General features: G+C 42.8%; 1 protein-coding gene across 5 annotated transcripts in view; it reads left to right on the forward strand.

Moving 5' to 3' along the window:
* The window catches only part of IFNAR1 (interferon alpha and beta receptor subunit 1), a 30,364-nt gene extending 12,013 nt beyond the window's left edge, over window positions 1–18,351 (forward strand). For 2 of the 5 annotated variants that reach the window (XM_059921461.1, XM_059921466.1), the window contains exons 4-13: window positions 1,134–1,291; window positions 1,408–1,549; window positions 2,444–2,558; window positions 5,551–5,750; window positions 5,859–6,016; window positions 8,474–8,624; window positions 9,095–9,240; window positions 10,474–15,854; window positions 16,441–16,622; window positions 17,759–18,351. In XM_059921461.1, the coding sequence (XP_059777444.1) occupies window positions 1,134–1,291; window positions 1,408–1,549; window positions 2,444–2,558; window positions 5,551–5,750; window positions 5,859–6,016; window positions 8,474–8,624; window positions 9,095–9,240; window positions 10,474–10,713 (1,310 nt within the window). In that variant the 3' untranslated portion in view covers window positions 10,714–15,854; window positions 16,441–16,622; window positions 17,759–18,351. The remainder of the gene's footprint in view (window positions 1–1,133; window positions 1,292–1,407; window positions 1,550–2,443; window positions 2,559–5,550; window positions 5,751–5,858; window positions 6,017–8,473; window positions 8,625–9,094; window positions 9,241–10,473; window positions 15,855–16,440; window positions 16,623–17,758) is intronic. The other 3 variants (XM_059921465.1, XM_059921462.1, XM_059921464.1) reach the window with 3 other exon arrangements.
* The last annotated feature ends 2,228 nt before the right edge of the window (window positions 18,352–20,579 follow it).

Consider the following 20,579-nt stretch of genomic DNA (forward strand, 5'->3'; position numbering starts at 1 on the left):
CCTTGGTTGCTCCTTTGTCAGTTTCTTCTCATCCCCCAGACCTTTAAATGTTGGACAGCTGCAGGGCTCAGTCTGCAGGGCTTGGTCGTTGAACGTCTTCTCTCTACACACCCTCCACCAGGAATCGTATGGTTTTCAACATCATCTGTGCTCTTGACTCCCCAAATTATATCTCTCCAGCCTCATTCCTTCCCCTTACCTTAGACTCATATCACCAGCTCCCTATTCAGCATCTCTACTTAGAGGTCTACGAGTTGTTTCAAATTTTAAATGGCCAAACAGAGCTCTTGATTTTCCCCCTCCAGACCTGCTCTTCTTGCAGTGTTTTTCATCTCTGTTAATGACATCACCTATTTATTTGCTCAGGCCAAGAGCCCTGGCATCACCTTTGACATCTCTTTCTCTCATGCAACATCCAGTCCACCAACAAATTCTGAGTGATCAACCTTCAAAGTATATCCTGAATCGGATCCCTTCTCACTTCCACCCCTGCTACCAGCCTTCGCCAGGCCACTTTCATTTGTCACTCAAACTGCTGCAGTAGCTTCCCTGCTTCCTCACACATCAACCAGGGTGATCTTTCCCAGATGTGAATCAGGTCTCAGCAGTCCTCCAGAGACTGCAGACTCAGACTACAGAGTTCTGCCTGTTACCTGGCTTCTAGCTGCCTCTCTGATCTCATTTTCTACCACTCAGCCGTTCGAGCGCCCCCTACTGTCTCTTGAAAATGGTGAGCACATTCCCATCTCAGGGGCTCTGCCCTTGGCGCCCCCTCAGCTGGGGATGCTTTTCCCCTCGAGACTTGCATGACTGACTCCCTCACCTTGTTCAAGTCTCAGCTCAAACGCCTCGGGGAGCCTCCTCCTCACTAACTTACCTAAAACAGCTCTTGCTGCCATTCTCTGTCCCTTGATGTTGCTTCATTTTTTCTTACAGCACACATGACCTTATAACATTATATGCATTTGTTTATTTGGGATTTTTGGCCACATCCGTCACTAAAGTATAAGCTCCATGAGGGATTTTCTCCGTTTTATGTGCCAGGCACATATTAAGTGCTTAGAATTGTTTGTTGTATGAATGTTTTAGCTTGTATTAGTGAACTTATATAGTAAATGTTTTTATTTTTACAGCTCAGATTGGTCCTCTAGATGTACATTTAGAAGCTGAAGATAAGGCAATAATAATAAACATCTCTCCTCCTGGGACAAAAGATAGTATCATGTGGGCTATGGATCATTCCAGCTTTATGTATAGCTTAGTTATCTGGAAAAACTCTTCAAGTCTAGAAGTAAGCATTATTTTTATCTTTGTTTGATGTGAGAGAAGAATGACATGAATTAATTCTAAAACTTGACTTTATACTTTTTTAAAGAACAGACTTCTTTTTTTTTTTTTTAATTATAGGAAAGGACTGAAACTGTTTATTCCAGAGATAAAATTTATAAACTCTCACCAGAGACTACTTATTGTTTAAAAGTTAAAGCAGAACTACGTTCACCAAGAAGAGTTGGTCTCTATAGTCCAGTGTATTGTATAAACACCACAGGTAAGGAGGAAGTCTTGCTTCAGATTCAATAACTATGTATACAAATCGGCAACCTATTAATTTTGGCATTTTTCCAATAGTTGCTAAAGCTTATGTGATGGTTTAATAGACATTAAAACAAAAGCGTTCTAACAGCATTTACGTAAGCAACAAATGTTATTTGGGATTTTTGTCTCAAGTAAATAGTAATGAAAATTTTGCGTAAAATCCAAGTATTTTCTAATGAAAAAAACTGTTTTTATTCAGAATCCACAAGAAAGGGAGGTAGTTGCTAGAAGAACAGTTAGTCTTCCAAAAAGTTTACCTTTATAGATGAAATGTTAAAATATGAAAGCATCCTGATACATTTAATCAGTGACATCTTGCCAACAATTAAGGTTTAAGGGCAGGAGCTTGGATTTATTATTTCAGTTATAAGTTTAATATGCTTTGTTTTTAAAATCAAACAGTATAGAAGGGTTTAAAGGTTTCCTCTCCTGCCTCCTGACCCCCAATTCCATTTACCAGAGATAAGTATCACCAGCAGTCTGTGTACAACCTTTCATACTTTTTTCAGAGCTTATATAAGTATATACTTGGACTTAACAGTTTTGGGGTTTTTGTCTTTTAAATTAAAAAATAAGGTCCTGCCAGATATATTTTAAACTTGCTTGTTTAACCCAATAGATTGAGGCTCTCTTTTTATGTCGGCACATATAGATCTATCACATTCTTTTAAATGGCTGCATAGTATTCCCTTGCGTGAATATACACTATAACTTATTTAGCTATTAGGTCATTATGATAAAATGCGAGCCTTTTATCTTCTTGCTCATGCCATTAGGAATTCTAGCCATCTGTTATCTCACTAAAGAAAATGTGTGTGTGTGTTTTTGTGTGCTCTTTGTCTTCTAGAGAAACATAAAGTGCCTGCACCAGAAAATATACAAATCGATGCTGAAAATCAGGTCTATGTTCTTAAATGGGATTACGCATATGAAAACACGACTTTTCGAGCTCAGTGGTCCCAGTAAGTTCTATTGCATAAATGTCCTTTGGCAGTTTATTTTGCCCAGTTTGTTAGGTTTCTTTTCACCCTGCTTCAGCCACCTGCTGCTCCGTGCACACGTGTGGCCTGATGGAAAGGTGGTTGTGATATACTGGAACTGGAGTGTTTCATTCTAGTCCCAGGATGTCATTGAGCTAATCACTTAACTTCTTAGGGCCTCAGTTTCTTCACTTGTTGTAAAATGGGTACATTCTAATACTATCTAGTGTTCTTACCGGCTCTCTCTCTTTTTTTTTTTTTTTTTTTTAAAGGTGTGATTCTAGTTGCATGTGCTATTTCCTCAGTCTGGAATACTTGACCCATGGCCGTGATCTTTCTTCAGAACCCACTTCTTCCATGAGCCCTTGAAATGATTTGACTCCAGTCACTCTGTCGTGTTCAATTCAAGTTAGCCTTCCCATTGTCTTGATTATTTTCGTGGCTTTGGCAGATTTTTTAGTGATTACTTTAGTGGGAAATTAAGAAAGCTGGAGAGAACTGTGCTCTGTGTGATTGAGTAGAGACCAGCCAAATATGAGTGAAGCTTAGCACCACGTGAGTGGAAAGGGACTGCATATAGTTTATACTGATTGGAAAACTCTAGGGGATAAGTAGAGAGGGAGAAGAGAAGAGGATAATCAAGTGGAAGGTGAAGTGCACCATGGGGAGAAAAGGGACGGGAAAGAAAGAGCTACTGAGGGCAGAGGAATAGAGGCACCAAAGGCAAGTATAGGCAAAGCAGGAAGGGAAGAGTGAGAAGAAAGAGACTAGAAAGACACAGAAAAAATGAGGGAAAAGGGAAGTCAATACTGCTGTGATTGATGACTCTCAACCCTTTGGTGTTAGTTTTGAAGCAATAACAGTTTGTATAATAAACACATTCATGTCATACACGCCCTTACAGATATACATACATACACACACACACACACACATACACACACTGATCAGGAAACTGTACAGGAGTCTTTTATGTATTCTTCACTTTCAAAAGCATGTTAAACATTAGGGCCACAGACTAGACAGGGATAGGGGTTTCTGATGGCTGGTCTCTAAGTTTCTTTTGGGTACTTAGCACACTGTACAAAGCACTGAAGGAATCGTAAAGGTACAGCAGAATAAAACATATGGTGCTAGAAATCCGAAGCAGTTATCTGCCTTTGCATAGCAAAATGTGATTTAGGACTGAGGAGTGGAGTACAGATTTATAAGGGTTACAGAAGTCAGAAATGTAAAGGTGGTTGGGGCTGGAGAGACCAAAGAAGCCCTCTGGAAGGAGATGCAGTGTCAACCAGGCCTTGATTGCTGAGTCACATATTTGTAAACGACAAGAGAGGGCATCCCAGGCAGGGGCTACACACAGGGGAAAGCTCAGGATAAGAAGAGACAAAGTTAGGTCGGGGTAACAAGAAGGGGTTCATTTCCCATTGCTCTGTAATAAACTACCACAAATTTAGCAGCTTAAAACACACTGTTTATTATCTATCTGTCCATGACTTTGGGTGAGGAGTCCAGGTGTGGCTTAGCTGGGTTCTCTGCTCAGGGTCTCGCAAGGCTGCAGTTCAGGTGTCAGCTGGGGTGCTGTCTCGTACACGCTGTCTCGTGCTGTCTCCTTAGCTCATGTGGTAGTTGGCAGAATCCATTTCTTGCAGCTGCAGAACTCATGGTGACCTGCTTCTTGGAGGCCATCAGGAGAGAGAATCTCTGTCCTCTAGACCCTCTTTTAAAGGGCTCATCTGATCAGGTCAGGCCCACCCAGGATAGGCTCTCATTTGATTAACTCATAGTCAACTGGTTTGGGACCTTGATTTCATTTGTAAAATCCCTTCACCTTTGCCAAATAATGTAACCCAATCAAGAGTTCACGGATCCTGCCCACACTGAGGCGGAGGGGATCATGTAGGGCTTGTGCACCAGCGGGTAGGAATTTGGGGGGCCAGTTTGGAATTTTGCCAACAAGAAGGGAGGACCTGCTTTGAGAGTAGCAGAACATTTGGGCCTGGGAGAGCAATGAGAGAGAACATTGAATTAATAGGATGGCATAAGCTTAGGCTTGGCCTCAGACTGCCCTGTAGGCATTTGAGTGCCATTGGGAATTTTGTGTTGAGGGACCGGTAACAGGGCTGTGTTTGAGGAGGGTGAAGGTGGCCACATTGTGTGTGGTGCAGCGGGACTAAGGAGACAGGACAGACAAGGGGACAAGTCAGGAGGCTGTTACAGTTCCAGGCTTGAACTGAGATGCTTGGAGCTGTTTGTTTCTGAGCAGCTTACTTAACCTCTCCAGGCCCAGTCTTACTCTGTGCAGACTTGCTCTTAGGACACTGGTGTGTATCTCTGATACAGCACTCGCCCACAGGTGTGCTGGTACGTTTAGCAGCTGGCTTTCCAGTAGGGAAAAGCCTTATCTGTAGCATTTGCCAGTTTTTATAATATAACTACTCCTATTACGGCCACTGTCAAGCTCCCAACAGCATGTCACTGAACATGCATTTGGGAAGATGCACAGTAAGCCCTCCGTCATGTAGCGTTTCTGCTGTATAGACATGATAGACGTAAATAGCCTTGAGCATAGATAATAAAATGTAGGAAAATAATTAGGACAAGATGAGTTTTGAGTATTTATTACCTTTGTTTTTAATACAATTTATTTATTTGTAAGTTTATGTAACTTAACTTTTAATAATGGCTGTATTTAACAACTAGCTGGCAGCATTCCTGAAAATTTAGCAGTTGTTTTTGTGCACTGGTACGAGCCAGCTCTAGCACACCACTACCTTATCACACTCTGGAGCAAGATCTTTGGTTTTCTTTTGTGAACATGTCTCTTCCACCGTCCTGTGAGTTTCCTGAGGGTGAGGACCGTTTACCTCTGTAACCTTAGCCCCTAACAGAGTGTCTAGTGTATTATAGGTATTCAGTAAATGTTTACTAAATTAATGTGTTTAGAATAAAAAACTTTTTTTTGTCTTAAAAGTGAGTTTTTAAAAAGGATTCCTGGGAGTCATTCAGACAAATGGAAACAAATACCAAACTGTGAAGATGTCAAAACTACCTACTGTGTGATTCCTCAAAATGTTTTCCCAGAAGGAATTCACCGTATCCGTGTCCAAGCATCTAATGGAAATAACACATCTTTTTGGTCTGAAGAGAAAATATTTAATACTGAAATGAAAAGTAAGCCAATAGTTTTTACTTTACATTGTAATTCTCCAAGTTGTTGCGAACTCTTAAAATTGTTTTTTAGTCTAATTTGAACTTTGTGTCTTTGCACATTTTTTCTAGCTATAATATTTCCTCCAGTCATTAGCATGAAATCCGTTAATGGTGACTCACTGCACGTCTCTATCGGTGCTCCAAAAGAGTCTGAAAACAAGTCTGTGAACCAGCTTTACCCACTAATTTATGAAGTTATTTTTCGGGAAAACACTTCAAATGCTGAGGTAAAAAGACTATGTAGTATAGGTTTATAACTTAGAGTTATAACTGTGGTTTGGGTAAACAAAGCTTGAAGTTAAAATTCTAGGGAAATTTTTAAACTTTATGTGATTAACTCAGATATTTACAATAGGAAGAAATGAGCATTTCCCATGTTTTACACAGTAAGAGTTACGATCACCTGCATCTGGGCCCCAGTTAGTTGTTGTTGTTGTTATTGTTGTGTTTTTGGCCACGCCACGTGGCATGTAGGATCTTAGTTCGCCGACCAGGGATGGAACCCGTGCCCCCTGCAGTGGAAACATGGAGTCCTAACCACTAGACCGCCAGGGAATTCACCCCCCCCGCAGTTAGTTTTTAAAATTCAGATCCTGAGTTTATTCCTACTCAGTCAGAATCTCTGGGGGTAGAACTCAGGAATTTGTATTTTTAACAGGATTCTCAGGTATTCATGAACCAGGGTTTCTCAACACTATTGACATTTGGGTTGGCTGAGTCTTTGTTGTGGGAGCTGCCTTGTGCATTATAGGATGGCTAGCAATACCGTTGGCCTCTACCCACTAGGTGCCTGTAGCGCTCCCTCCCAGTTCTGACAACCCAAAATACCTCCAGATATTGCCAAATATCCCCTGGGGGGTGGGGCACCTCCAAGAGGGCAAAAATTGGTTTTTAGGGTGCAAAAGAATCTTACCTGTTACAGTGGTTCGTGACCCTCCAGGAGGAAAACCTGCCTCGAGTGTTCAACTTCGCCCAACAAAATCTTACTCAACTTTGTAAAGGGGGAGGGATTAGGAAAAAATGGTCTAAAAAGGCTCCTTAGGGGAGTAGTCATGACAAAAAGGTTGAGAAACACTCGTTTAAACCCTAAAATTCAAAAACCACTGACAAAGCTAATATACATCAGATAATCCACATTATTCCTAGATCACTTGTCCCTGTGGAATTACAATCAAGGAATCAACCTTTAAAAATCTTGTGCAAATAAGTTGGTAAATTCTGTAACTTCATTTTCTGTTGAAAATCTAAGAAAATTCCAGCGACTTGGCTGCTTTCATTTTAACTATCTGAACGCTCTGTAACCATAGCAGAATTTAGCCCTGTTGAGCACTGTGGTTAGTTCTCAGTCATCCCTAGATCAGAAAGATCTAAATTTGTGTCTCAAGCCACCAAACTGTGTAACCTTAGGCAAGGTGGTTAACTGCTAAAGCTTTGTTTCCTCTCCTCTAAAGTGGTGGTGGTCATAGTAACTCAATTTTTTTTGTTGTTTTAATTGGGGTGTAGTTGTTTTACACTGTTGTGTTAGTTTCCACTGTACAGCGAAGTGGAGTTCCCTGTGCTATACAACAGGTTCTCATTAGTTATCCATTTTATGCATATTACATTGTAACTTAATTTTTTTGAAAGGATGTTTATAAGGTTTAAAATGAGGTAAAATATATGAAAATACATACCACATTGCTTGACAAATAGTAGATTCAATAACTTTTTTTTTTTTTTTTTTTTGCCATCCTATGCTGGGTAACACATCAATAATTACAATCGTAATAACAACTCAAATTTATTGAATACTCATTATGTATCAGGTACTGGGCTAAGTATTTTACATGAATTGTCTCAATCATTCTTCAACCCTGCCAGACAGTTTGATTGATTAAATTACTATTCAGCAAATACTTGGGATGGAATATTCGTTACTGCCTCACTGATACTAGGCTGTAAACAGTGGAATGGGAGTGGATGTGGTGTGAGCAGAGGCCTTAAGTGCGCATTCATGCTTCTCCCATTTGTCAAGAGGAAAGCAAGCTCCACGTGGTCTCTGGCCCCAGGCGGATGGGAGACCGTGGAGCAGACCTAAACCTGATCCACGGCCTCAGTGAGCGTTCCCCCAGCACTTTGGGACACTCACGAGTAAGAAAAACAAATATCTTTTGAGCCACAGGCTGTTTTGTTACACAGCATTGCACAACATTATTTTGTTGGCCTTGTAATGTTTTGTTATACAACATTATTGTGGCAATAGCTGACTAATACAAATAGGAGTAATAATTGTCCTCACTTTACAGATCTGGGAGTAGGGCCCAGGGAAATTAAATAACTTGCCTAAGGCCATGTAGCTGTGAGTGATATCTTGATGCAGGCAGTTTGAGGCCAGAACCTCTGCATTTAATTGTTCTGCCACTAAACAGAGACAACACGATGGTGATTAAACCAAATCAGCGTGTACTTATAAAGTAGAGTCATCTTAGGAACATATTGTATTCTTTTTTTGGCAGCAGCCATGTTTAACTTTTGAGTTTGGTTATAATGTGTTGTCCAAAAGAAATTTATATTTCTCAAACATATACCAACTAAGTGTTTGGGAGAGGCCAATCTTGACTATTTAAGGAATTCAGAAAATAGATATTCCCTATATGATTTCTTGGGGTTCTAAATTTTATCAATGATTTACTTATTTTTTATAGAGAAAAGTTGTAGAGAAAAGAACTGATTTTACCTTTCCTAACTTGAAACCGCTGACTGTATACTGTGTGAAAGCCAGAGCACTCACTGAGAATGACAAGTGGAACAAAAGCAGTGTTTTTAGTGATACTGTGTGTGAGAAAACAAAACCAGGTCAGAATCTTTTATTGTATCTTTTCTTTTTTAATGTAACAAGACTTAATTGAAAATTGTAAAATATTTCTTTTTTACCACAAAAATATAGAGAATATTTTCTTCATGAACTGTGTGAGTACTTCACGCTGAGCCTTCCAGTTTTAGAAAATATTTTTAATACTCAACTTAGTTCAGTGGTTTTTGCATGCTTTATATTTCATGGATATCTGCATAATTAATTTCCTTTTATTATTACTCAGAATTTAATGAGACTATTTTAATTTTTTATATAATCCTTAATATTATTATTATGTGGAAATCCCTTAATTAGTTCAGTTGTGAATTTTTTTATGTTATTGTTGGTATTATTTAATAGAATGTATATTTCCTTTCACATGGCTGTATTTGTTTCACACAGACTGTCAGCAGTCTTAATGTATGTGTGTCAAAACCTATATTGATGCTAAACACCATTTATTTGTTTTTAGGAAATACTTCCAAAACCTGGCTTATAGCTGGAATTTGCACTGCATTATTTTCTATCATTGTTGCCATTTATGTTGTGAAAGTCCTCTTGAGATGTATCAATTATGTGTTCTTTCCATCAAGTAAACCTCCTTCCACTGTAGATGAGGTATGTTACTTTTCTTTTCAACAGCTAACTGGATTTTTCTTAAAATGAATGGGAAATATATTTGATTTCAACAGAATATAAATGTTTTCTTGATATTCAGAAAATAATACAGACTGATTTGGGTTTTTTTCTTCAGAGTTTCAGAAAATTAACTTTAGAAACAGTCATTTAATAGAATATAACATGGAATAGTAAGGTGTGTCCTTAATCTCATATTTTTCTGGCAGTTTGGTTACTGTGGCACTTGTTTTACCATTGAAAGTCTATATTCACAAAAAGATTAAAACATTATCATCAGTGCAAAAACTGATTTCTGTGGATGAAATCACAGAAAACGAAGTAGCAGAACGTGAGTTTCCTTTCACAGCACCTCGGTGTTCTGGTTGGCATAGTTAGTGAAAGCACTGAGTGGTGGAGACCAGAGTGTGGACACCACCCTGGGGGTGGTGTGTTCACCTGGAGCAGCTTCCGCGCTACCTGCCCAGTTTCAGGTTCCCCAGGCTTTGGAGGTAGAGACCTGAAGGTGAATTGTTGGTGGGCTATAGTGTATTTGCACTTACTGGCTCTGTGAACTTGAGCAGCTCTCTTAAGGGTACTTGAGCAAGTGCCCGTAGACTGTAAAACAGAGCCAATAGTACCATCCTGCAGACTTGTGAGGAGCGAAGGTGATAAACCAGAAAGGCCTAACACTGTACAAACGTTCTGTAAATATGAACTGTTTTACTCTTTTATGCCTGAGTTTTTTAATATCATTTCTATATACTCTTCTCTTCAGAGCTGCTATTTAAAGAACTTAAAACTAACAAGTTACAATAGCTCTTTATTCTTAGTGGGACAGGGAAAAATTAATTTCTCCCTGTGCTTTTTCTGGGTATTTGTGGATTAGATACCAAAATTTTTATTATGTCAAAATAAAATGTCCCAAATCCCAGGGCTCTCCCTTTCCTTCCTCACCCACACTTTTCCACTCCCCACCCCTGATAGCACAGTGGACCTTTCTTAGGGACTCTTCATATAATTCCCAAAAACGATACTAACACGTACGTGACCTCACTAGTGATGGTTTTATTCTGAACATTATAGTGCAATCGATATGCTCTTAGCTTGCTTTTTAATATGCATGTCAAAAGACAGGGTTTCTAGATAACTTAAGAAACCACAGCTTATTAGAACTAGAAAACTAATTTTTGTTATTTTAAATAATCTGTTTCTGTTCTTTCCCTTTTGAATTAGTATTTCTCTGAACCGCCAGTAAGGAATCTACTCCTTTCCACTTCTGAGGAACGAACAGAAAGATGTTCTATAATTGAAAATGCAAACACTCTTACTGTAATAGAAGAGACTAATCCAATTGATGAAGATCACAAAAAGTACAATTCCCAAACTAGTCAAGATTCAGGAAACTATTCTAATGAAGACGAAAACAGTGGAAGTAAAATAAGTGAAGAACTTCTGCAACAGGAAACTGTGTGACCAAGAATGAACTCTAAAATATTAGGGAGTCTTGCGGGAGTTGCAGTGGGAGCCTGGGCTCCTTGGTCCTCTCAGTAACTATCGAGAGAATATTTGCTTGTGGGGGAAGAAAGATCATCTTCAGATCGTAGGTCCTAAAAACACAGGCAAGCACTTAACTATTTGAAAGGAATTTGGAGAAGAGTTTTCTACATTCTTTTCCATGTGTAAGGTCTTGAAAGACCTGTCATTGGACCGCCCTGGATGAGAGGAGTTAAATCCAGAAGATGCCCTCTGTCTTCCTAATGATCCCCTAAAGCCCCACCATGCCGTCGTGTGGTAAGGGCGGCGCTTGTGTTCGCATCAGCTGCTACCGTCGCCGTGCTGCTACTGCCGCTGCGTATACCATCTGTCCCTTCTCCGTCCCAGTATTACAGTCCGTTATTTTTCAGGACATATTTAGAACATTTGGTCTTTTCTTTGGACACGAAAGTAGGCCCTTTGGAAATGGCTTTAGAAAAGCCTGAATACCACCATCACTTGGTTTTCTGAAAAAGTCGCTTACTCTGGGAAACAGCTGCAGATGCCAGAAACACGGTATGGTCCTTACAGTTTTTTCAGGGGAATTCTATCCGTTTTACCAATTACATTGGCTTCTACGTCACAGTTACCTGTCCCTTCTGCGGTTTAGGACTAAAACCAGACAATCTTTTGCTATATGTCCATGAAGTCTTCCTGATTCAGAGCATTGGAACAATAGCCTCTGATGACAGAGTGCATAATCACTAAAATTACAGAGAAATGGGAAACTATCTGAGTAGATAACTTACTATTCGCTTTTAAGATATGGGAGTATGTGACATTAGTCACAGTGGATGTAAGAAGTCTTGGGACCAGAAAATAGTACTGAGAGAAGAGACAGAGTAAGACGTAGAGTCATTCCGTAGGAAAGAAGCAGGTGGCTTTAGCGAAAAATAAGGATGATGTGTGTAATCAACTGCTGATTACTAACATCCTGAGGGTGGTTTGTTTTCGTGGCTTATCTGTATCATTTCTGACTCCAGGCCAGCTTCTCTACGCCGTCTGGAAGTATTAGGCACCCCTTCTGCTCAGCCTACATGCACTCAAGAAAATGTCCTTGATTATTTAGTATCAAGGTGTGGGAGAAAATGTACCTGGGAAGAAAACCTGATTTTTTAAATATATAATGCCTTTCAAAGGCATCTGTAGCTTATTTTTAAATGATTCGCTATTTGGGATTATTCATGGAGAGCCTGCGGTGGAGGGAAGTGTAGGAATTCCGGTGGCCTCTGAGGCCGGGTTCTCGGCTTCAGTCGTTGCAGAAGGACCAGTGAAAGGGAGGGGAGATGGAGCTACCCAGAGCATCACGGCAGGCCAGTCTTATTTACACGGTGGTCCGCTGTGGTCTTCTGGGTGGAAGAAGAGGTTGAAAGCAGCTGCCGTGGGAAGGGCCGTGACGCTCAGCACATCCTCTGCAGAGCACAACGTGTGCTTCCCCGGACCTCGGTCCAGCTCCTAGGGGAGCATACAGTATGGGCCGGGGATCCCCGCCGAAGCAGTTCTCTGCTGCAGGATGCCTACAGGGACCCACACACACCTTTGATCCTGCTGACCGGAGGCCTTTGGTTCAAAGCAGATCTGGGTTGGCCCTTCGCTTGTAAAGGCCCTGTCAGTGGGAATTTGCCTCTGTAGCGAGGAAGTGAGGAACATGCCAGGACCCTGTCAGCCCGGGCCTCCACGCTGTGTCAGTGCAACAGGCCTGGTCAGCACGCGGGCCCGGGATCTACCACAGGAAGAAGGCTGCTTCAGAATGGACATCCCAAAAGGAAACAGCGCCTTCGTGGGATGTGGAAGAGGGAAAACTCGGGCATTAGGATGAAAAGACACCACAGAAGTCGCCAGGTCCCTGGATGTGGGAGTCTGTGTGTCTTTGGGGTTTAGGGACCCCCTGTGATTTTCAGCAAACAAGCATCTGAGCAGCAGCGAACAAAAACCTCTCGATTTTGCCTTGTCTTCTGACCTAAAAATGCAATTCCATCCCATTCTTCACTGTGGCCCACATGTAGCTTAAGCAGGATGTGCTTACTTGTAAAGTAACAAGTATTTTTTCTGAAGGATAGTTTACTTGGAAATACCATATACTTGGGAGCACCAATAAACTGCCTCAGAACTACAATATTGATAGTTCTTGGAGAAGCTAGATATAACCTACGCATTATGTAAAAGATTTGTATCATTACAGCCAGAAATAATGTATTAATACGTAATATAGATTAACATATACGTAAGTGGTGACATAACGTCTGTAAACATACATACATACTTATGCCTACACGTGCACATGCATGATGTGGGCCATACTCCAGTAGTACAGCCATAAAGACTTAGCATAGCTTCTAGTTAGAAAAGTATAAATGCTGCTCGAGAACTGTGAACTAAAGAGTCTGACCAGAAATTTGCAACCTATAAAAAAGTTATTTCAAAAATATAATTTAGAGTTTGTATCTTTTCCCCAAACTGTGAACTTCAAAGCAGCCTCTGATTGCTCCTAAGAATTTGGAGAGTGTACAGAAACTTTTCCTACCTGCCCGCTCCTCCCCGTAACCCTTCGACTACCTGACATGTTTGTTTCGTGGTGTCTGTCTGCCCCCCAGGGGACCAGAAGCTCTGTGAGAGCAGGAATTTACTTTGACTTATTACTGTATCCCCAGCACCTACCACAGAGCGGTGCGTCACACGTAAAAAGTGCACAGGAAATAATTGTCAAATGATTGAAATCTAAAATTTGAACCAAATGGGTGTTTCTGACACTGTGTGTCTTGTTGAGTTGTGGAAGGACACAACCATGTTTCCAATGTTTCTATGCAGTGAGCTTTGTATCTTATTTCATTTGTACTTTGTCTTAACCCCCATTGCTGTTTTTTAAGCAGTTTGTTAAAACAGTTTTCTGTAATAAGCACTGAGGCCAAAAGTCTTGGGTTTTATGGTGGTTCTGCTTGAACTGATTAAACATGCATCACAGGAGTGGCAACTGCTGTCTTCACGAGGTATTCACACCGAGGGGGCTGGTCCCTGTACCCGGTGTGCGCATGCCCGGCGTTGGTATCCTGAAGGGGCCCCACTGCCGTCACCGCCCCACGGAGCTCCTGGACAGGGAGCTCTCTTGCTTGCCCTTTGCTTTTTCACAGCCTCAACTTTAGACTTGGCCGGAGCACAGCCTTGACCCAGTGAGTCTGCAGCGTGGTGCAGACTCCGCTCCGGCGAACTACACTGCTTCCTTTTACCAACATTTCTTCTCAGGATAAGCTCTTTAAGGAGACTCCCTAGTCCCACGTGTAAATTGATCTACCTTCTAGACACGTTTGAATCTGAAGTTAAACACCACTGACATTCAGGCTGGGAACCCTTCGTGTGTTTTTAGTAAGCTTCCGTGAATTTTTTTTCAAACTGTACAGGGAAGTAAATATTAGTAAATTCATCTCTGATGCCTGGGAAACTCCCTGTTACTTAACAGTAATGACAAATACCAGTAACATCCAGTTTTTTCACCTGAGTGAAAAAAAGGCAAGAAGAGAGAATTTGATACGTCTTTCATGCAAAGGATATACCTTCCCTTCCCACGTTCTGTCCCCACTAGAACTCATGTTCTAGCAGAAGATATCTTCTGGGTGAAGAAGTAGTAATTGATGCAGACCAAGAAAAGAAAAAGTGGGCAGAGTCGATATGCTGGCTTAGAGAAAGGTCTTGGGAAGAGGGAGGAAATGGAAAAATTCTCTCAGGAGCAGGTTTAAACATTTCTCCTCACAGTGACTCTGGCCATTCCCGGTCCTCTGTCCCAAAAGTTCCTGGATCCATCAGAGAGAAGGAGCTGAGGGGAAAGGGAATGACTGAAGAAGAAGAAAAACATTTTCCTATCTCTCCAGTAGAAAGATGGTCCATTTTTTCCAAAAGACTGGAATTAGTCCTTAACTGCATAACAGATAGCAGAGTGCCTTTTGTGTACTATTGTCTGTTCCCAGATTTTATAAGGCTTTAATACCCTGGAATTTAACTTTTAAAAAGAGATGGAGAGAAGGGCTTCCCTGGTGGCGCAGTGGTTGAGAATCTGCCTGCCAATGCAGGGGACACGGGTTCGAGCCCTGGTCTGGGAGGATCCCACATGCCGCGGAGCAACTAGGCCCGTGAGCCACAACTACTGAGCCTGCGCGTCTGGAGCCTGTGCCCCGCAACAAGAGAGGCCGCGATAGTGAAAAGCCTGCACACCGCGATGAAGAGGGGCCCCCGCTTGCCGCAACTAGAGAAAGCCCTCGCACAGAAACGAAGACCCAACACAGCCAAAAATAAATAAATTAATTAATTAAAAAAAAAAAAAAGAGATGGAGAATTCCCTGGCGGTCCAGTGGTTAGGACTTGGCTCTTTCACTGCAGTGGCCAGGGTTCGAAGCCTGGTCGGAGAACCAAGATCCCGCAAGCCGAACAGCGAAGCTGGAAAAAAAAAAAAAAAAAAAATGGTGATTGGGCTTCCCTGGTGGCCCAGGTGGTTAAGAATCCGCCTGCCAATGCAGGGGACACGGGTTCGAGCCCTGGTCCGGGAAGATCCCCACATGCCGCGGAGCAACTAAGCCTGTGCGTTACTACGGAGCCTGCGCTCTACAGCCCGCGAGCCACAACTACTGAGCCCATGCGCCACAACTACTGAAGCCCACGTGCCTAGAGCCTGTGCTTCACAACAAGAGAAGCCACTGCAATGAGAAGCCCAGGCACCGCAACAAAGAGTAGCCCCCACTAGCTGCAACCAGAGAAAGTCAGCACGCAGCAACGAAGACCAAATGCAGCCTAAATAAATAAACAATGTTTAAGAGAGTCAACATTGCAAGCATTGCAAGCCAGAAAAATGAATGCCAATCTAATTCTGTCCCAAGGAGAAGGCTTTGAGGAAGGCAGCTCCGTGGGGTTGGGACCTTCTGAAGAATCTGGCCAGCTACCAACTTCCCCTCACTTCTCAGCTGGCTCTGTTCACATGTTCTTTCATGTCACAGTTACTCGCATGCTTGTCTGTCCTGCCGGACTGTGAGCAGCTTGAGGTGAAGGGCTGTGTTCATTTGTCTTTGATTCCTCAGGCCAAATGGTGCCCAACATACGTGAGTAGTTGCTCAAAAAAGGGATCTGTTGAATTGAAATGGATTCACTGTTTGATTTAGAGTTATTTCTTTCAGATCACTCTCCAAGAGTAGGGTTACTTGGTCAAAAAGCCAGAATAGGGCTTCCCTGGTGGTCCAGTGGTTAAGACTCCACCCTACCTAAGCTGGGATGAAGTGAGAGAGTGGCATGGACATATCTACACTACCAAATGTAAAATAGCTAGTGGGAAGCAGCTGCATAGCACAGGGAGATCAGCTCAGTGCTTTGTGACCACCTAGAGGGGTGGGATAGGGAGGGTGGGAGGGAGACGCAAGAGGGAGGGGATATGGGGATATATGTATATGTATAGCTGATTCATTTTGGTATACAGCAGAAACTAACACACCATGGTAAAGCAATTATACTCCAATAAAGATGTTAAAAAAAAAAAAAGACCCCACCCTACCAATGTAAGGGGCACAGGTTCGATCCCTGGTCAGGGAACTAAGATCCCACATGCCACACAGCGTGGCAAAAAAAAAAAATTTTTGCCAGCTGAATTACTGCCTTCCATGTATTGGTCTGCCTTTCTTTCTTGCCCACTAGGCTGCCTTCCTTCAGGGCAGGGAGAGCCTTCACTCTACTCTTTCCAGCACCTCCATGTACTGACCTCTCCTAAGAAATCAGTAAACGTAGATGAAGAAATGAACCTCCAGGCTCCCCTCCACTGCCCTCTGTGCCAGCTCAGGAAATGGATCCATCCTTTTGCTCAGACTGGAAACCACAAGGTGTCCTTGACCCTTCCTTCCTCCTCACTCCTTATCCAATCCTTCCCCAAGTCCCATTCATTCCACCTTCTCAATTGCTCTTGAATCCTTCCGCTTCTGTGTCCATCGCCCCTGCCCTAGTCTACGCCACCATCTGGTCCCCACACCACCTCCTAACCTGTCCTGCTCCTCTCTTGTCCTTCTCCAAGTCATTCTCCTCACAGGAGAGAGTGGCCCTTTAAAGACAATATTTGGGACCTATCAGATGCTTTCCCATTGCTCTTAGGTTAAGCCCTTTCCTCGCCTAATGTGGCTCCTTTTTCCAGCCCGACCTTCCCGGCCTTACTCTTGTTCCTTGAACTGTTACTCTCTGACTATTCTATGTCCTCCTGTTATAGACCCCTCAGCACTCCGTACTTCCACGTTACCCTAGAAAGAACTCGTATAATGACCTTTCCCCTATTAGACTGCCAGCTCCTTGGAGGCAGGGACAGTGACCCTCGTGCTCACTACAATGATCCCAGGCCTCAGCATCACACCTGCTACAGGGTGGAGCTTAATACATGTTTTTAAATGATTGAATAAATTACATGCCTTTACTTGTACTCATGAATCCACCAAATGGCCTGGAATAAAAGAAAGTAGAAAATCATGGACAAGGAGGTCTGGGGAAGGGGCACGTCTGGGTGTCTATTACCAGTGCTCACCAGAGAGCTTCCACCATGGGGGAGCCCTGGGCCACTGGGTGGAGAGAGGCCCACTCATCCTGTAGAGGTCAACCAGTCTCCATCTTCAGCCCCCATGGTGTTTGCACAGTATGCCCAGGACTAGAGCAGCCATGAAAGAAGCTATGCACGGGCCCAACAGCCTCGGTTCCCTGTCACCAAGGCTGGTCGTTCAACCCCACATCAGCCTAGAAGGATGCTGAATCCTACACAGTAGTATCCTTCATCCACCCACGCTCCAAGCATCTGACCACTTCCACCTGGAGGGGTAGCAATTCATTTTACTGGGATTAATGCTATTTCTTACATGCCCGGCAGTGCCTTAGTCCCCATCACCATCCAAAGGTCAAAAGAGTGGGTGGCATTTTACTGCATCAAAATAGCTATGCAGAAGCTACTTTTCCCAGAATTTCCTTCTCTGTATTGTTGCAGGTTAGCAGCCCCCTGGGAAGCAATTTGCCGAAGATGTTGAAGACAGAGGCAAGCATCCATCATGGCATTGGGCAGCTGGGCACATGGTTGCTGACTCGCTTGCTTGCCTTGCTGGTGTGGGACAGCAGCTGGTCAGTTCACGTTCAGCTTTCCTTCCTGACAGCATAACTGCCGAGGGTCTAATCCCTATGATAAATATCAGTATTAGTTTTCCGTTGCTACTCTAACAAATTACCACAAACAGTGGCTGAAAAGAACACAAATTTAAGGACTTCCCTGGTGGCGCAGTGGTTAAGAATCTGCCTACCAATGCAGGGGACACAGGTTTGATCCCTGGTCCAGGAAGATCCCACATGCTGTGGAGCAACAAAACCCATGCGCCACAGCTACTGAACCTGTGCTCTAGAGCCCGCGAGCCACAACTGCTGAGCCCATGTGCCACAACTACTGAAGCCCATGCGTCTAGAGCTCGTGCTCTGCAACAAAGAGTAGCCCCCACTTGCCGCAACTACAGAAAGCCTGCGTGCAGCAATGAAGACCCAACGCAGACAAAAATAAATAAATATAAATAAATAAATTTATTTTTTAAAAAAGAGCACAAATTTATTATATGACTGATTTGTAAGTTCTGTGACTCAGAAGTCCAAAATGGTTCTCACTGGGCTGAAATCAAGGGGTCAGCAGAGCTGTGTTCCTTTCTGAAAGCTGTAGGGGAGAATCATTTCCTTGACTTTTCCAGCTTCTAGAAGTCACCCATATTCCTTGGCTTGTGGTCCCTTCTTCCATCTTCAAAGTCAGCAACAACAGGTCAAGTTCTCACTTGCCATTGCTTGACCTCCTCTTCTGCCTCCCCCTTCCACATTTAAGGACCCTCATGACTATATTGGGTCTACCCAGATAATCCAATTTTAAGGTCAGCTGATAAGCAACCTCAATTCCATTTGCTACCCTAATTCCCCCTTTGCCATCTAAACTAATGCATTCACAGGTTCTAGGAATTAGGACATGGACATCTTTTGTGGGGAGCATTATTCTGCCTACAACAATACGTTATTCTACGTCATTCAGGGTGGTTCTGCTTCTCTGATTGAATCCTGACACATTGCCTCAGACCAAGGGTTCCATTTTATGTCAAAGCAGGTACAACAATGGACACATGATCCTGGGATCCAGTGATCCTACCGTATGGAACATCACCTAGAAGCTACCAGTCCGATAAAACATTGGGATGGTCTGAAACACCACAGCTAAGGCACTAGCTGGCAGGTGATTGCTGAAGGATTGAGGTGCTGGTTTCTGATAGGTAGAATTCAAAGGTCTGGGAACCAAGGGATGGAAGTCTAGTGGCATCTCTCACCATCATTCCCAGGGTCCCCCTGGGGAATCTGCACTTTAGGTTTGGCTGGACTAGAGGTCTCCGTTTCCTGATGGGGATAAGGGGGTGTTTTGCCAAAGGGCATAGGACTCCACTAAACCTGAGTCTGTGGCTAAAACCTAGTTATTCTGAGCTCCTCATGCCAATAGACCAGAAGACAGAAAAAGGAGATGCTGTAAAGGCAAGCGTAATTCACCCCAATTATTATGAGGAGATACAACTACATAATGGGACAAGAAGGAGTGGTTCTGAAACACAGGGAATTCCCTGAGGCATGTCTTCATGCTTCCATGCCAAGTCATGACTGGGAATGGACAATTACAGTAACAGCCTGATAAGGGCACAGTCATGGGGGTACAGATCACTCAGGGATAAAGGTCTGGGTCATCTCACCAGGCAAGCAACCCAGATCAGAAGTGCTGGCCTAGGGGCTTCCCTGGTGGCGCAGTGGTTGAGAATCTGCCTGCCAATGCAGGGGACACGGGTTCGAGCCCTGGTCTGGGAATATCCCACATGCTGCGGAGCAACTGGGCCTGTGAGCCACAACTACTGAGCCTGCGCATCTGGAGCCTGTGCTCCGCAACACAAGCCGCGATAGTGAGAGGCCCACGCACCGCGATGAAGAGTGGCCCCCGCTTGCCGCAACTAGAGAAAGCCCTCGCACAGAAACGAAGACCCAACACAGCCAAAAATTAATTGATTAATTAATTAATTAATTAAAAAAAGAAGTGCTGGCCTAGAGTGAGGAGAATCTCAAATTGGTGGGAGAAGAGGGAGAAGATGAGAGTCTATTATGGCCTTAAGAACATCTTCAGAAATAGGGACTGTAGCTGTCCCTCTAATCTCCCTATCATGATGATTTTTTAAATTCTTTTTTAATCGTGACCAGCCATCACCTGGAAGAACCAGTTACAGCATGAAGTGAGTTAACATGGGACAAAAATTGTTCTGATGGTATAAGGGTTAACTATAGCCGATGCTATTGGTGCCTCCCCATATCTCCTTGGCATTTAATGTTTCCAAGCCTGAGGGAACTTCCAAATCTCTAGTTTCCAAAGCGCATTTTACCCGAACATTGATGAGAGTTGACATCAAGCAGGTGGAGGCCAGAGATGCTGCTAAATATCCTACAATGCACAGGACAGTGAAGAATAAATTTTAGGATCAGCTTTTCAATTTCTGCAAAAGAGCCAGTTGAATTTGATAGGAATTGCATTGAATCTCTAGACCAGTTTAGGGGAATAGTGCCATACTGACAATATTAATTCTTCCAATCTATGAATATGGGATAGCTTTCTGTTGATTTAGGTCACTTTTAATTTCTTTTAATATTTTTTAGTTTTCAGTGTGTAAGCCTTGTACTTCTTTGGTTACATTTATTCCTAATTGTTTTATTGTTTTTGATGCTATTGTAAATTGAATTGTTTTCTTAATTTAATTGTCAAA

Source organism: Balaenoptera ricei, chromosome 4 (assembly GCF_028023285.1).
Source record: "Balaenoptera ricei isolate mBalRic1 chromosome 4, mBalRic1.hap2, whole genome shotgun sequence".
NCBI lineage: Eukaryota > Metazoa > Chordata > Mammalia > Artiodactyla > Balaenopteridae > Balaenoptera > Balaenoptera ricei.